This window comes from Amblyomma mixtum, chromosome 4 (assembly GCF_055824585.1).
Source record: "Amblyomma mixtum isolate Tamu chromosome 4, ASM5582458v1, whole genome shotgun sequence".
NCBI classification, from domain to species: domain Eukaryota; kingdom Metazoa; phylum Arthropoda; class Arachnida; order Ixodida; family Ixodidae; genus Amblyomma; species Amblyomma mixtum.
The window spans coordinates 76,200,104-76,217,535 of NC_143015.1; the positions used below are offsets into that span (position 1 = coordinate 76,200,104).

Genomic DNA, 17,432 nt, shown 5'->3' on the forward strand with positions numbered 1-17,432 from the left:
TGATGTCCTGCCCAAGCCCACTTCGTCCTCTTGATTTCGACTAGGATGTCATTAACCCGCGTTTGTTCCCTCACCCACTCTGCCCTCTACCTATCTCTTAACCCTACACCTATCAATTCTCTTTCCATATCTCCGTGCGTTGTCCTTAAGCTGTACCCTTTTCGTCAGCCTCCATGTTTCTGCCCCATAGGTGAGTACCGGTAAGATACAGCTGTTGTATGCTTTTGTCCTGAGGGATACTGGTAAACTGTCATTCATAATCCGAGAGTACCTGTCATATGCGCTCCACCCATTCTTATTCTTCTAGTTATTGCCCTCACTTAGTGGAATGTTCTTAAGCAGAAGAACATCTTTAGGTCAGCTCCAGTGCACTCAATATCCTCTCCTACGCTTAAGGTGAAGAGTTCGCCTACAGCAGCTTCTTCCCTTTAGCGTATGTATGCTAGCATACGACATGGAAAGCGCCAAGCAGATGTCGCGGAATTTAGTTAGAGATAACTTTTCAACTTTTTGCCCCCAGGACATCTAAAGAGAACAACATGCAAACAGCACAAACATCGTGCATCAAGCCGCAACGGGCTGACCTCTACGACTCTGAGGTGGACCGCTACGCATCAGAGAGTGCTGCCATCTTGGAGGCCTTTCACAAAATGTTCATGCCCTGCAGAGAAGAGGAGTCACAGCAGTTTATAGACGTCGGCTGCGGACCCGGTAGCTTCACGATGAAGTATGTGAGCCTTTTCATCTCCCCGCGTTCATCTTGAAGTGTAGCTAAGCCTTGTTAAATCTTGCTGTTGCCGCGAATAGCAGCTATATAAGAGGCAGGCTACGGCGAGAGTAGGGCAACTTCCAAAAATATTTAAGGTATAGGTTACGCTCATGTATGCATAGAGTGAAAGAGGTGGTACCGAATAGCGCGCCCGATACAATCACCTGGGATCTTACCTGCATTGTTAATTATAGAGAGGTCTCGCTCGATTTTTTAGCTTTTACCTAAAACAAGACAACCTTTGACAACTAAAAAATTATATAGCAAAGACGAAACAATTGCCGGCAGTTTTATTATGGGGCTAAAAATTTGTTTTTTGGTGAAAGGAAATGGCGCAGTACCAATATCGCATGGTGGATAGCCGAACCGCACTGTAAGGGAAGGGAGGAAGGTGAGAGCCAAAGATAGACAGGAAGAGGTGCTACAGTGGAGGTCTCCGGACGAATTTCGACCACCTGGGAATCGTTAACGTGCACTGACATCGCACAGCACACGGGCGCCTCTTGCTTTTCGCTTCCATCGAAACCCGCGAGACGTTTAAGCCTCCGCTGCCACCATCAACGTCTTTTCGCCTAGCACCACCACCAAGAACAACAAGAATTTGGTACATTCGCATTCGTAGTGTGTTCATAGTATAAGACAAACGGAGCTACTGTTTGTACCTCCTGCGAATGCATCTGCCAATGCAGTGCGGTTGTTCGACCAGCTGCTTTTTTGCTCTCACAACTGCGGATGGTCAGGGCGTTTCCCCATGGGCGTTTCCCCATTCGATGTTGGTCATAAGTTTCACCCACTGGTTAGAGGGAAGTGACGTCACAATAGAGGAAAATTCCCATTGGCTGGAAGAAAATGAAGTCACAAGACCGGAACATTATGATTGGCTAGAGGGAACCGATGTAACCAGGCGGGAGTATTCCCAATGACGGGAGGGAGGGGACGTTAACAGAGGGGTATTCATATCAACTTACCGGAAATGGTGTCACTTTAAATGCATTAATAATTGCTAATGCTCTCGCAGTGACAATATATAATCGGATTAAGCGTCCCTATGAATTGGCTTAATGCATGAAATGCATCCTATATTTTGAGGTTCCCGTTTCCGGTTTCGGACTCCAGGCACACACTCTCCCTCTGTCCGCTTCCATCCAATCGGTTATTCCAATACGTAAAATGTAATTTTTGTTTACTTTTTTCACTTTACTTTGGACGGTTTTGTTCTGGGCTTGTTTTCCTCCCTCCGGGCACAATCACAGGTACACCTCTGTAAACCTTTGCTTCTGTGCTCATCCTATACACAGACTGCACTTACCTAGATCTGCACGTCTCAGTTCTGCATAAGAAGGAACAATGCACAAGTCTTTATAGGCCCAAGGTGTCTACATCCTTGTGAAATTGGGCTAAGCGACGACACTCAGCAGTTTAGCACAATTCCTCATTGGTTTGCCAAATAAACCAAATAACCCGCAACACCATGACCGTGTCCGTTGCCACCTCTACATGATCGCGTAAGTAGGAGGCTGGGTTACCCAGGTGCCTCTTGAATGCAAAGAGGACAGAGTTGTAGACGTAGTTCAAGAGAGTCTCTATAGAATACGTGGTCTTCAGCGGCAGCCTTCCTCAGACCGATAATAGCTTCTTCCAAGCTCACCTAGATAACAGAGGAGCCCCAGTGTAAGCGCAAGAATACACTGCATATACACGCTTCCTGGCATCCAGACGCATCCGGGTGAGCTGAGAACGTTGGGACAAATGAACAAAACCGACTCACCGAAACGGACAACCAGGAACACCACTCGCATTATCAAATTACTTGTTCGTGATACACACGTCCGTCAACAGAATGATCTCCGTGGCGTAGCTAATTCACCTGGCGCATGCCTTTACTCGCCGTCTTTAGCGACGCCTTCGAAGGGAACGGCAAAGAAAAGAGTGAATAAATGCACCTTGATTCACACGTCTTGATGTGTGATCAGCAGCGTAACACGGCGCATCATTATTCGATCCCGGCCACGGCGGTCGAATTTCGATGGAGGCAAAATTCTTGAGGCCCGTGTACTGTGCGATGTCAGTGCACGTTAAAGAACACCAGGGGGTCGAAATTTCCGGAGCCCTTCACTACGGCGTCTCTCATAGCCTGAGTCGCTTTGGGACGTTAAACCGCATAAACCAAACCTAAACCAATCATTACTTCACTACCACAGCGCAGGAGAAGTGTGTACAACTGTACCATGCGCTCTGTGTACATGACCGCGGGTGCAGGAGAGGTTATCCATCTTGTATAGGTACGCTTAAAAAAAGACGAAGAAGAGGAAGAGGCAATGCACGAAGATGACAGACCCGCAAAATACATGGGTCTCTACGTGTTCACGAGAACCGAAACGAAACGACAGCCTATTCTATAAAATGAAGTACGGCACTTTCCTGGATTATCCTACTCAACCTGGCTTGCACGCAGCAGCCTGTAAGCTTTTAGGACGGGATCTCTTGAACAGTGTTTCGCTTCCTTGAAAGATACCTTTACGATGATGTCGGACAGCACCTAGTGCAGTCCTTCGAAGAGGTTAGAGCACTACGTAGAAACTGCCATTAAAAGGACCGCTTTCCATGATCAAAGACCATGCGCCAAGAGCACAGCCTTCATTTTCTGCTGGTACTTCTGAAGGCAAGTGCGAAACACGTTGACTGCATTTCATTGGATTGTTTACACGCTGAGGCAGCTCAGTGGTTAAGGCGCTCAGCTGTTGACCCGAAAGACACGGGTTGCATGTCGGCGGCGGCTGCAGAATTTCGATGGCAGCGAATTTCTAGAGACCCGTGTACTGTGCGGTGTCAGTGCACGTTAAAGGACCCCAGGTGGTCGAAATTTATGGAGCCATTCACTACGGCGTCTATCATAGCCTGAGTCGCTTTTGAATGTTAAACCCCCGCTAAGCCATAAAACAAACCACTGTACACTTCCAGCACAGCGCGGTTGGCGATCCGCCACAGCTATTCGCTTCCGCAGGAAGAAGTATCTGTGCATATGCAGGTGTCTCCAAAGGGCGTATACACCTGCCACTGCGCACGTGAAGCAGGGTCACCGCGTAAGCACAATGCGCTGTGCGGCAGCTCTCTATTCTTTTGGTTCGAACTGATCGCGGCGCAATTACGTTTTCTGCTTTGATTTTAATGCGAAAACTTTACACCTTTCGTACACAACGAAACAAGGCGTTGTCGTTGACTGCAAAAGTGATCACGAAAAGTTCGAGATGACGTCACCGTGGTGTCAAAGAAAAAATAAGATTTCTTCGGAATGTTCGGGGAATTGACCCCAGGACTCCCAGACTGCAAGGTGAGCACGAAACCTCCCAGAGGCCACAAAATCCCGTTGATTCTTAGCGTACAGAGATTGATGGAACCTCCATGTTCAGGGGGGTTCACGGGCCATGGTATCGCCCGACAAATAACACACCAGAACCAGCACACAGCACCGTTTATTACGGGCTATCAAAGCGGCACTAAAATGTACAAAATATGCACTTGCACTGCGGTTCAAGCAAGATACAGCTCTCAAACTTTTGTCACGGCACAGTAACGTCCGAGCTTTTAAAAATTACAGCGGTCCGCAATGCGCGCTACCTGAAACAGTGCTGACGACGCAGCTACATCCACACGCGTTCTACAACGATCAAAGACTGTTGCATGTTTGTGGTGGTTTAACTTCCCAAAGCAACTCAGGCTATAAGAGACGCCGTAGTGAAGGGCCCCGGAAGTTCCCACCTGGGGTTCTTTGACGTGTACTGACATCGCACAGAAGACAGGTTTCTAGCATTTCGCCTCCATCGAAATGCGATCACAGCGGCTGGGAAGGAATCGGCGTCTTTCGGGTCAGCAGCCGAACATCATAACCACTGAGCTACAGCGGCGGCAATCAAAGACTACTCGACTACACTGCCAATAACAATTCAATGTTATAGGACACAAGATAAAACAGGGGCGCTGTCCGCTTGAACAAACTTCGTAAAAGATACTCAGCTTTCAACGTTACACAAATAATGGGCTGGCGGCGTTGCTGTCACTTTCGCGGGGCGCCTTCGCCGTGCCGGATCCGAGGCCACTCCCGAAAAGCTCGATCTACGAACGTTTCACAGGCAGCTGGTCCGCGCCGTCTGACCACGAAATGCACAGGCAGCGCTACCGCGCTGATATCCCAAGTGCACTGTCAGCCCGGCCTTATCTAGCCGCTGGCGGGATCACACGCATGCTCGCTGCTGTGCTGACAAAGAACGTGCCGGACATGAGCGGTGGTGTCTCACTCGGGTGCACTCGTTCACACACAAATGACGCAGATGGCATGTGGTGTGGTCGCGCAGTCTTATGCGCCAAGCCCTATGGGAGCCGTGGGCTCCACTAGGTGGACCTAGTGTATGTGTCGCCTTACGTCTGTATGATAATGGGTAGGTGTGTCATTAGAAAGGAAGAGACAAAAATAAAAAAGCAAATAAACGGGTAACAATTATATGGGCGATGGCGATTCTACATAATCCAAAATCTGACACAGCGCTGCCGGTGTCTTGGGCTTTATTGGCTTATTGTTTTCCTTTTCTGGGTAGTCGACACGTTTGGCGACGAGATTAGTTCGATAGCAGTATTAGTTGAAGACGTCCACGTTCTGCAATGCAAAGCGCGCGAGAATGTGCATGTTAGTTTGATAACAGTATCAGTTGAATAAAACGACGACGCGCAATGCGCAGCGCGAGAGAGTTGCATGCAGTTTAACACGAGGAGTGATCGCCTCGTGCGCCTTGGTGCGGGGGTTTTATGCTGCTTACGACCGGCCGCCAGAATGACTGCTGGTTCTTGAAGCATGTGAATCTCTCCCGCAATTTAGGTTTGCAGGTGGAGTGCAGTGTACGAAGACATCAGAATGCGTGTCTGCATTGCGGAATAGTATGTGCGTACGCAAAGCATCTGGTAGCTCAGCGGCATTGATTTCCATGCAAGGAAGAGAAATCGGCGGCGATAGTCTGGTGCTCTAGAGCATTGGCCAACAAAGTTGATCTGTTCGCGGTGCAGCGGGTTCGAATCCCAATCGCGGTAATGATTATATTTATTTATTTGTAGTTTGGGTCAGTTGCACCATCGGTGACGAGGCGGTTCAACCCACGAACCATCGCTTTAGAGCTGTGGTCTAAAGCAACGCTCACTCACTCAAAGGACCTAAGTACTCTCAAGTGCCTTGCGCAGATTTTTTTGTATCTACAGACATGTTTTCTATTAGATATCCAGCTATGATGACAATATATTGTGCTCGCAAAGCTATCATGGACGCAGGCATCAAACCACTTTATCCTCTTTTTCTACCGTCACAGGTATCTGCTTCCATCACTGCCGCCCTGCCGTAGATTGGTTGCCGTGGACAACTCGGAAGCCATGCTGAAGCTAGCAGCCGAGAAGTACTCGCACCCGAAGATACAGTATCTGAAGCTGAGCATCCTCGGAGACGTGGATGGGTTCGTGCGCCGAGAAGGCCAGTTCCAGCGGCTCTACTCTTTCCTCATGTTGCAGTGGATCAGGGACCAGCGTTTGGCTATGGAGAACATCGAGAAGCTTCTGGCACCCGGAGGGGAGTGTCTGTTGCTCTTCGAGCGGAACCTGCACTTTTTCGATCTCTTCGAAGAAATGCTGAAGTCCTCGAAGTGGTCCAAGTACAGCCACGTAGGTTTCTACGACGCTAGTCCATATTTGACATAGGTGTCATTGCGTTTGATTTTCGGGATATGAGCTATTTTATTCAGAGATATGTGTTACAGAAAATGAGTGTTGTGAAAATTTGAGGGGAGACTTAAGTATGACGCGAAAGCCTTGTGCGTTAGTTCCAATATATCGGGTGCTTCAGCGAAAGTTTTCAAACATAGACTTTTTGGTGTAAAGTATGGCTTTTGCGGCATAATATTACCAGTCTTGGCGGGCCCGAGAAAACCGATGAATAGCTTTGAATGGTAAAGAGATTTGTAGGAGGCCGTTAGTACTAGCCATATCAGTTTTTAGAATTTCGAAAACGCGATTACCCTCGCCGCCGTGACTCGACAAAATTTGGCTGCGCCGTGCAAAAATACATGCGCCTTGGAAATCACGCAGGCAAAGCAACCCCTCCAATGTACGTAACGAGTCGAAAAAAAAAAACAAATTCTGTCGTGCCACAGCGCCAATGATAAGCGCGTTTTCGAAATTCTTAAAACTGATATGGTTAGTACCAACGACCGGCTACCAATCTCTAATGGCAACTAGGCGTCTAACTCTACTAGTTGAAAAGTTAATTATTAAAGAGTAGCTAAGCAGCTTACTACTTAAGACAGTTCACCGGTTTTTCGGTGTCCGCCAACAATGGTAATACTATGCCGCAAAAGCCACATTTTTACCCCAAAAAGCCTATTTTTGAATGACGCCGTAAAGTCACGTGATGACGTCGTAAGGTCACGTGACCTAGGTTGCCCACCTGTCTCCTAATTTGCTCTCTGGGGCACACGCATTAAATAAAGGAAGAAGAAATACAGTGGTTAGAACAGCGCTATATTGCTTTAATGTTTATTTCATCTCTCATTGGATTCCATCATAAGTGTCTTGCTTTTGTGTCGCATCCGCAGGCTTAGGATAATACTATGCCTAAGTTTCGCGGCAATCGCGCCGAATGAAAACTTGCCTCTTTTTAGATTCGTCCGCGTAATCACGCACGGTGGATGCAGCTGCGTATTTAATCGTTTCAACTACTTTGCACAACCTGGCCCTAGGTATAGCGTGAAACATTCCTCTCATTGTACTCTCTTGGAAGCCACTATTGGTAGTGAGAAAAAAGTCCTATTAAATGACACCGTGGTTGCAGAGCTTCACATTGGTATATATTTGCGATTGCCTTCTCAATGCACTATATTTCTAGCAGCAGCACCTGATGAGTAAATTGAACAATAAGAGAATTTTATATATTTCTTGACAGAAACCGTTCTAACACGCCGTCTTTTGGGTTTGAATCTCACAAAAGTATGACATGCGCTTCCTGCATCTCAAAATGCCTTTCACGTCTGTATACAGTCGAGCCTACTTATAACGGCTGCAGATATAACCAACGTTCGCTTATTACGAACGAGTGTGGGGCTACCATCATAATATGCTTTTGGCGAATGGCGATTCGTCTCAGATACAGCGAGCAACAGTGGTCGCACCATTCAAGTGTAGAAAACTAGGAGGCGCCGTAAACGCCCGCCAAGTTAAAAAACTACCGCTTCTAGCTAAGTCCGGAAAACTAAGAGCGTCTCTCAGACACCTAGAAAACTCCGGGAAAGAACATCTTGACCTAAAAAAGGAAATGGTGGCGGAGAGAAGTGCAGCATCATGAATAACAGGGGTTGGATGCATCAGTTGTTGCCCAGGATTAAGTGGAAGAATTGCGCCCAGCAAAGGCACCAACGCATAACCCGGACTTCGTAAAGAAATGCCAGGGGACAGTATCCGCTGTTAGACAGTTCAGCGAAGAGAACGGAGTCGTTTCAAGGCAGGTCGGTTCACCGTGGGATAGTATTCACACCATCCTTTCGGTGCCTCCGTTCGACACGGGTGAAGTCTTTTTTTTTCCCACCTTTAACAAGACCCTGGAAAGCTCCGCAGTAGGGTCTCCTTTGATGAAATAGAAGCGGAAGGCGCAATTTCTAGGGAACAAACGCCGGTATTGGCAGATTTAGTATTTCGAGCCGTAATACAGAAAGTTCCCTTACTGTGGACATAGGATACAACGAACGCAAACTGCGTGACCATCAGGTTCGTTATAAGCGGGCTCGACTGTAATCAAACGTCTTGTGCAAGTTCCCTTGTTCTATTCGTAATCAGCAGTGGATAAGGGGTGGTACGAAGGGAGGGGGAGATGGTATTTCGACTGATCGCAGGTTTTGCGGGCAAATATATTAGATGGAACTTGCATTGCCATTCGTGAGGTTCCTGGACGGAAGACAACAAAAGTGAGAGGGGTCAAAGTCAGCGCTGACACTTCTCCGTAAGTACTGGCAATGTCTCTACTGCGTAAACTGGTACTCAGCAGTATGGTTTCACACCGTTTGAACCCATTATCAAGCCTAATGCAATGCTACCCTACTGAAAAAAAGTTCTATGATGCAATAACCTCATAGATCATTCATCATAGAATATCATACAATCGGTATGACATATCATACAATCTGTATGATATATCATACAATCCGTATGAAATATCATACCGATTGTATGATATTCTATGATGAATGATCTATGAGGTTATTGCATCATAGAACTTTTTTTCAGCAGGGTAGTATCTGTAAGTCTGCTGTCGTAAGGAAGTGTCAGAGTGGTGTGAATTATTTTAATGTCACCAAGAGGTTGGTGAAGGCACGAATTTGACACCTATTTATTTTCTACACCAGGTGCTACAAGACATCATGCCAGAAACACGAAAAATTAAAGACGCGATTTCTTTGAGGACGTATGCAAGCAACCTCGTTGCTTCATCAAAACTGCTTCCCCTGTCCTGCGAAGTTTTCTCTCAGCCCCCTCTGCGGCAATGGGAAAAGGAGAAAATGATTGGTAAGAACTGTCAACCACTCTACATTTTTACTTCGGTTAAAAATTGACATGCGCAGTTTCTGCGCTGAAAATGGCTTTGCTTTTAAGCAGTGTTTACCAGGCTGTTCCTTCAAAGCCAGAACTGAAAAGAAGAAAATGATAGCAATAAAAGTGTTCACATAAGTGGAAGTGAATTAGCAGCTGAGGCGACAGTTGTATACAACGCAAGTCTGCAGTAAAGCTCGGCCCACAATGATGGCTGCCGCTTACTGTTCTCTTGGGTGAAAGGAACAGTTCGTTGTTAAAGCTCTTCTTGATAACTGAACAAAAAGTTTACGCAAGATTAAATTGCAAGAACGAACATTTTGAAGCCTTTGATATTTAATAGAACGAAGCATTTTTTGTTGATTTTGATTATCATCATCATCATCATCAGCCTGACCACGCCCACTGCAGGGCAAATGCCTCTCCCGTGTCTCTCCAATTAACCCTGTCCTCTCATGATCCGGATCAGCTGTCACTACCTGCCCTAAGTAGACATATTCTCTTACTACTTCCAGCACCTCGCTACCAATTGCGAACTGCTGTTCCCTTGCTAGGCTGTTCAACATTACTTTGGTTTTCTGCATGCTAATTCATAGCCCCACCGTTGTGCTCTGCCTGTGTAACTGATTGATCATGCTTTGATCATGATTTTGATTATTGCTTGATCAATTAGCGAAACAATAAAGCACCATGCTGGTAAGGAGCAGTTGTTGGCAACGAATGCTTTTTAATTGCATACTAAATAGAAGACACATGAGCGGAAATTCTTTTCAAACTGTTCCCGACATATTGCAGTATAACTACAGAGAGGAAAGAATTCTTATAGTTTAAGAGTTCAGTGCTGCCGTTAATAATGAAACCCTTGGTAAACGCTCACTCACGTTATATTCTCTGCAGCATGCACTAGTTAGAGCAAAGGGTCTTTAGCAGCGCGGCTGTAGGCCGCTCTGATTAATGTCTGATGGGCTGCACCGGCTCACCGCCTTGGCTGTCGCGAAAGCCACATAAAAGTACTCGAGAGGCTAAGTTGTGCAACAAACTTTCCAAACACTACTTTCATTCAAGCCAGCTGGTGCTGATCCCCCTAGCACATCCGTGTAGCTATCTATCCTGTATTTTTAATGCCTTAGCATTACTACCTTGAGTTTCGTAAAATCTGTGCGTCTGATGCTTTGTGATGCCGCGATCCTCTAGAAGACGTCCGTTCGCTTCCCAGTAGCCTTTGCTCTCTACTCATATCCAAACTCCAAAATTCCTCCACCAAATACCGAACTACCTACCTGCACCCACCACCAACTATTCACTTGTATTCTTCAGAAGGTCTCCACCCACTTTAAACGTCCAGAAGCTGCCAGCCACCACTAACAGCCCACCTCCACCCTCCAGAAGGCCCTACCTACCACCCTCCTACATCCTCCAGACGTTTGCCCCCATGAGAAGCACACACAGCACTGAAACAAAACATCGACGGCGAAGTGCAGTTTAGAGGCTCAACGGGAAGGTGACCCCTGGTGAAGCGAAATGTATGACCTGTAACGCAAAATTGATTTGTCGCATCGAATCATACGACAGCCTGAACATTTTTTTTATCATCGGTTAAAATTTTAATACGATAGCGTTAGAGTTGTCGCACCGTAACTTCCCCTTTAGTGTAATCTTTAGCCGCGTTTACAACGATACGTCAGTGGAAAATCGTATTTCGTAGCGTATTGCATTGAGGCGACATGCTACTTTTAACACTTGCCACATCAAGTCAGGCGGGACGGTGGCCTTTCCGCAAGGGCCTGCGGGGGACCGGCCAGCCACTACCATTTTGAGCATTATCTGCTTTTTATCAGACTGAGGAGGTATTGTACAGCCACCCCAGGGAGGAGCAGGTGCGCCCCAAACCTGTTTGCATTAATCCCGGAAGTCGATTTGCCCTTCTCGGAGGGGGAGAGTCGCATTTAGCAATGCAAGGAGGAGTGTTTCCCTCTCTTACCTGGGTGGTGGTGGTGACACTCCACCCCTCCAGGAGGGGCTTTGACGTCATTCGCATGCCACGTTTCTGCCGCGCCTGTATGCCATGGCTTTCTGATAAGGGGGGGGGGGGGGGTTCGCACAACGAGCCAAGTATTTCTCTCGCAACAAAACATTTATGACCAAGTGCTGATGGAGTGAAGCGTGCAGTCTGTACAATTGTGTTTTTACTATCCGTTCAGGTGAACTGATTTGGGACGAAAAAAAACATCCTCCTTAATTTCTTCCTTGAGCTTTGATCATTATAGTGAAGTTAAACCGTTCTTTTTTCAGAGGGATTCCTTTCCTTTAACCCGGTATATCCACTTATCAACGACGACGAAAAGCAGGAGCTGCTCAAGTTTACAAGAGGCTTCACGGAAACTCTCTTCACTAAGAACTCCGATGAAAAGAAGGAAAAAAGAATGTTGCTTCTCATCCACGCGTTCAAGCCCCATCAGTAATGCTCTCACTTTGTAGCTTCAATTTTTGAGAATAAAATGCCACTTTGGCACTTCTCGGTCAAGGAGAGCGCTCGTTTTTCAAAGGAAGCACTCTAACAACACTTCTGTTTTGCAGGTGGATTTCGGCAGAACACATCATCATCCTTAGCTTAATTACGTTTACTACAGGACAAGGGCCTCTCCAATATCTTTGAAACAATGCCGTCCTGTGCCAGGTGCTAGGAATATATCTACGAGATAGTTTGCATGTATGCATAAAGACGGCGCCACGAGTCCTCGGCGCTCGCTTGCTAACGCAATCCCCTCCGCGTCAATCGCATTCATCGCCTATTGATTTTTTTTTATAATCTACTTTGATGAAGTCGAGGGTTGGACGAAACCCGTCTGGTCGGGGGTGTACATGAAGAAGAAGGCAGAACACCGACCAAAATAAAAATGAACACTTTAAACGACGTTTCGGCTCCCACACGGGAGCCTTGTTCACAAAAAGGTACAGACGTGAAAAGGCTGGCTATTTATGCTTTAAAATATGCCCTGCCCTAGGCAGCGGGCGTATGCACTAGGAAGTGCCCCGTCAGTGCGATTAAGAGTGTGGTCGGTTGTCTGAATGATTAATGATTCCAGATATAGGCGGCTTTTGAGATTCTTTTCGGTTTTTAAAATGCGCGCATTGCTCCAATCTATGTCATGCTGCCTGCTTTCGGAATGTTCGGCGAGTGCATTTGACGAAGCTTTCTTGTTTTCAACATCATACTGGTGTTGTTTCAATCTTTTAACAAAGTTTCCACTTTCACCCACGTAACAGTCTCTACACGGTATACTGTACACTACGCCCGGAAACTTTTCCTTTGGCAGACAGTCTTTCACGTTCACGAGAGTTTGCCGCAACTTCTTCGCCGGTCTACTTCGCAATCTACTTTGATCGGCGTCAATTTGCCCTTAACGGGGGAATTAGGTGGTATTTTCAGTACGGCTTCACGTTACGTCAGTAGGCCTAATAAAAAAATTGCGGAGCAGTCCGTGCTACATGCTACGTCTGCGTAGCCCACAGCAGGAAAACATTCACATGCGTCGACACCGAGCATTACAGGCAACCAAACCTTCAAACGCTCGTTTCATTGAGTTCGTCTTGTGCCATCGTCCGGGATGGGAAGCTAGAGGTCTACTTCAACCTAAAGCGTAACGCTGTCAACCGTTAACGCTTTCGTTGCGGCGGAGTGTCCCATGACATCGTATAGTCTTGGCAGCGTTACATGCAGGAAACGTCACATCGCAAAAATTTCGAGGGGGCACTTTGGTGATCTAAAGTGCGAGGAGGCGAAAGCCTTTCCCGAAACGCTCTCCGGCGTCCTTACGCTAGACAAGGAGAACTGCATATGCGTTGGCAAGAAGTTGGCGTGGCATACGGTTAGCACGTTCGGCTATGGAACCGATGGATAGTGGTTCCATTCTCGCCGTACTCAAAATTTTAGGACTTTTTTTCTGGACTTTCACTTCAGATGTAAGGGGCGGACGGACAGACGGACAGAGTCATGGCCGCGAGTACGAGTCATTAAAGGTTTTGGCCTTAAAATGTTCCTCGATTCTGGCCCTATATGCTTCCTGTCGAACTTAGCAAAGCGCAATTAAAAGACAGGGACAAGAAGAAGAAGCACACAGGACAAACAGCTAGTTGCTTTGCTAAGTTCAACATGTATTCCTACCTCGCCCAACTTTCTGCATTGCTATATACTTCCGAACGAGGCCCTGCTGTCGCTCAGCTGTGCCTCTTAGTTCTGAGCGCTGCTTTTCTGCCGTGAAGGTGTTGCTGCATCGTTCTGGAGTTTGTAGCTCTTTAGCTCACTCCCATTTCACCTTCGAAGCAGCCTTCATGCTTCAAAGAGTCGCACGCGGCGTCCGTGTTCGAAAAGCAGCCACTGTCGCTTCCGCGCGACGCGTATCTTTCATCTCCGTTTCCTTAAACGCCTTTGTACCAACTCGGAGGGACCCGGACTATGAAAACATAGAGTAAAACTGAAAAAAAAAAATCACTGGCTCGGCAGACGTCTCGTTTGTTCGTTCTTTTGTACTGCGCTGGGGCAGGCTGCAGTGCCAACTAATATGAAATCAACAGAGGACATCAACCAGGCGATAAGATCTTTTTTTTTTCATATGAAGAGATACACTGGAGAGAATACTAACCGTACTTGAATATGGCGAACAGTTTTGAAAGAAACGTAGGACGCATGCAGACTCACCAATAGTTTACGCAAGGGGCCGTATTCACCGAAGCCACAAAGACAAAACACTCGCACTGGACTAACACGACCCTCCATCGAGTTGATCAATTTTAGTGTGCTTCTATGGTGCTTGCTTTGGCAGTGTGGTGGCATCTCCCATTTTTGGAACCAGAGGCTCATTAGGCATTTCAAAGTATTTTTTGCGGAAATCAACACTTCCTTGTCTTTGACAGAAAATAGCGTACAATGCAACTTCCAGTGACTAAATTCTTAATTGAAGTTAAATTTTAGAACCTTTCCCTCCATTTTAGGTGTCGGCGGGATGCATGCGATTCCAAATAGCGCCTCCCGATTCCATACCAAAGGAATGCTGTGCTGCGCAATTTCTGCACTAACGGTTATCTTGCATTCGCATTACATGCCCTGCCCAAGCCCGGCGCTACCCGGCCCCTTGTCAGGGACTGGATCGCGCTGACGAGCGCCTCCTCATCAAAATTCTTACTAACACTGTACTGTGCCCGGCGGTACTTAAACATTTCAACGCATCCTTTTATGGCACGTGCCAGTTCTGTGGGGAGGTGGCTGACACCTTCCACATGGTTTGGGCGTGTCAATCAAACCCATCTATCCCCCCCCCCCCCAACCCCATCAGAGAGGACTGGGAGGCGGCCCTGCTCGGCTGTCAGGACCTAAAGACCCAAAAGGCCTTGGTTCACCGGACGCGGGCGGCGTTGCTTGCCAATGGGGCCCCGGAATAGGGGCTCCACCTAGTATTGTTAGGGGAAAGGGCCAATAGGGCCTACCCCAATCACCTTTCTGTAAAATTTTATTGCACTATAAATGTTTTCCACTACCACCACCTCTTGGTTTCATGGTGGCTCAGCGGTTATGGCGCTCGGCTGGTGACCTGAAAGACGTGGGTTCGGTGCCGGCCGCGGCGGTCGAATTTCGATGGAGGCGGAATTCTAGAAGCTTGTGTACAATACTATGTCAGTGCACGTAAAAGAACCCCAGGTGTTTGAAATTTCCGTAGCCCTTCACTACGGCGTCCCTTATAGCCTGAGTCGCTCTGGGACATTAAACTTTCATAAACGATAGAATAGGAAGTCATTAACCCGCGATTGATCCCTGACTCGCTCTGCCCGCTTGCGGCATCTTAACGTTACACCTCTCATTTTTCTTTCCATAGCTCGCTGGGTTGTCCCTAACTCAAGCTGCACCACTTTCGTTAGCATCCACGTTTGTGCCCCCTCGGTAAATACCGGTAAGAAACAGCTGTTGACTACCCGCCTCGGTGGCTCTGTTTGAAACAGAAAAGGCGCGAAAGGGACGTGGACAAGAAGGAACGTAATGCAAGAGGATAGGCGCCAAACATGGCTACGAACCAACTAGCCCAAACCAAAGTTTTTCTAGCGCGGTGGTTCAGTGGTTAAGGCGCTCGTCTACCGAGCCGTAGTACCCGGGTTCGAAACCGACGGCGGCGGCCGCGTTTCCATCGAGGTGAAACGCAAAAGGCGCCCGTGCGCTCTGCTATGTCAGTGCACGTTAAAGATCGCCAGGTGGTCGAAATTATTCCGGAGACCTCCACTACGGCACCTCTTTCACTCCTACCTTCCTCCCTTCCCTTACGGCGCGGTTCAGGCGTCCACCGAGGTATGTGCGACAGATAATGCTTCATTCCCTTTCCTCAAAAACCAATTTGTCTGCGGTGATAGCTTTCACGGGAGTGAGTGAGTGAAAAGCATTTATTGCTCCAAAAATCAGGTTTTAGCGGTGGGCCGTTGTCTTCATGTCTTCGGCCTCTTCACAAGGTCGGCGCCCCTATTCCAGGGCACCGCTGAGCCTTGCTGCTTCGCAGGCGTGCTGCACCAGTGCCCTTTGCGCCGTGAGCTCGCTGCTGGTCAGGAGGCCCTCCCATTGTTCCGCATTCGGGTCATTTAGCTTGTGAAATGCTCTGTTACGTTCGCATTCCCATGTGATGTGATATAGCGTGGGGGTTGCTCCGCACCACGGACATGTGTCCCTGTATTGTGTAGGGAACATCTTATGTAGAATGTATAAATTGTGGAAAGTCCCTGCTTGCAGTCTCCGCCAGCAGACCGCCTCGTGCTGTGTTAATGATGTGTGGGGTGGTGGGTATTTGAATCTCCGCCCTCTGTGGTAGTTTAATATTTCTGCATACGTTGGTTCCACCGTCATGGGGTCCTCTAGGGTTTCGGACTGCCCTGCTCGGCTCGTGATCTCGCGAACTAGGCTGTCTACCCTCGAGTGACCCTCTATCCCGATGTGTGCCGGTATCCAGAAAATCCTGTGTCTTAAGGTCTTATTTGGAAGCTTTGCTTCGAGGAGGATGCTCAGCGCTTCCTTGCTTATTTTGCCCTGTATGTAGTTCCTGCATGCTGCTTTGGAGTCTGTTAGGATTATCAAAAACTTGTTCCTACGGTAACCTTCGGCCGCCGCTAGAGCTACGGCAGCTTCCCCCCCCCCCCCCTCCGTTACCGTACAGTTTCTTAATGTCGCGCTGCTAATTGGTTCCCCCATGTAATCTATCACTGCTGCCGCGACTCGGAACTTTCTGGTCCTGTGGTCCCATGGATAGAGGGCCGCGTCTGTGTATACTGTGTTTTTCATTGTGGCTAGGTTCCGCTTCACATAGTCTGCCCTGGCCTGCCTTCTAGAGGCATGGAGGTTGGGATCCATGTTTCTCGGCAGAGGGCTGATGTCCAGTGTCTGGCGGACCTCGTCTGGAATGCTAGCTGTTCTATCTACGATCCCTTCTACGTTGTGCCCTAATCTCTTTAGGAGCTTGCGGCCGGTGGCTGTCTGCTGGAGCCTGACTATTTGCGCACTTAGCTGGGCTTCCCGTAGTTCTTCGAATGTGTTGTTTAGGCCCATTTGTAGCAACTTTTCATTTGATGTGTTTCTTGGCAGGTGGAGTGCCGTCTTGTACGCCATTCTTAGCAGCGCCTCCGTCTGTTCTTTGTCTTTCTTGGTCATGCGGTGGTATGGCAACGAGTACGTAACTCTGCTGACTATCAGGCTTCTGACGAGCTTGATCGTGTCGCTTTCTTTCATCCCGCTTCTGTTCTGTGATACCCTCTTTATCATGCGGCTTATTTGTTCTGTTGACATCTTGAGTAGGCTAAGTGTGTAGGTACACCTCCTGCTTCCTTGGATCCACATGCCCAGGATGCGTATCATATCCCTTTCTGGTATATTTTGGCCTTCTAACTTCACTGTCAGTTCCTCCTTGGTAGGGTTGGACCCTACCCTAAGAAGTTCCGACTTTTCCGTGGAGCAGGCTAGGCCCCTTTCCCTCACGTACTCTTCTACACACGTTGCTGCTTCTTGCAGTCTCTCTTGCTTTTGTCC

The 17,432-nt window shown here is 47.8% G+C and overlaps 1 protein-coding gene across 1 annotated transcript; it reads left to right on the plus strand.

Moving 5' to 3' along the window:
• Nucleotides 1-667: 667 nt before the first annotated feature.
• LOC149347096 (4-vinylphenol methyltransferase 2-like) lies at nt 668-11,897 on the plus strand. The gene is made up of 4 exons (XM_089585491.1): nt 668-727; nt 6,121-6,466; nt 9,196-9,355; nt 11,672-11,897. Exons 1-4 carry the CDS (start codon nt 723-725, stop codon nt 11,839-11,841), a joined length of 681 nt encoding a protein of 226 aa, XP_089441617.1. The 5' UTR covers nt 668-722; the 3' UTR covers nt 11,842-11,897.
• The last annotated feature ends 5,535 nt before the right edge of the window (nt 11,898-17,432 follow it).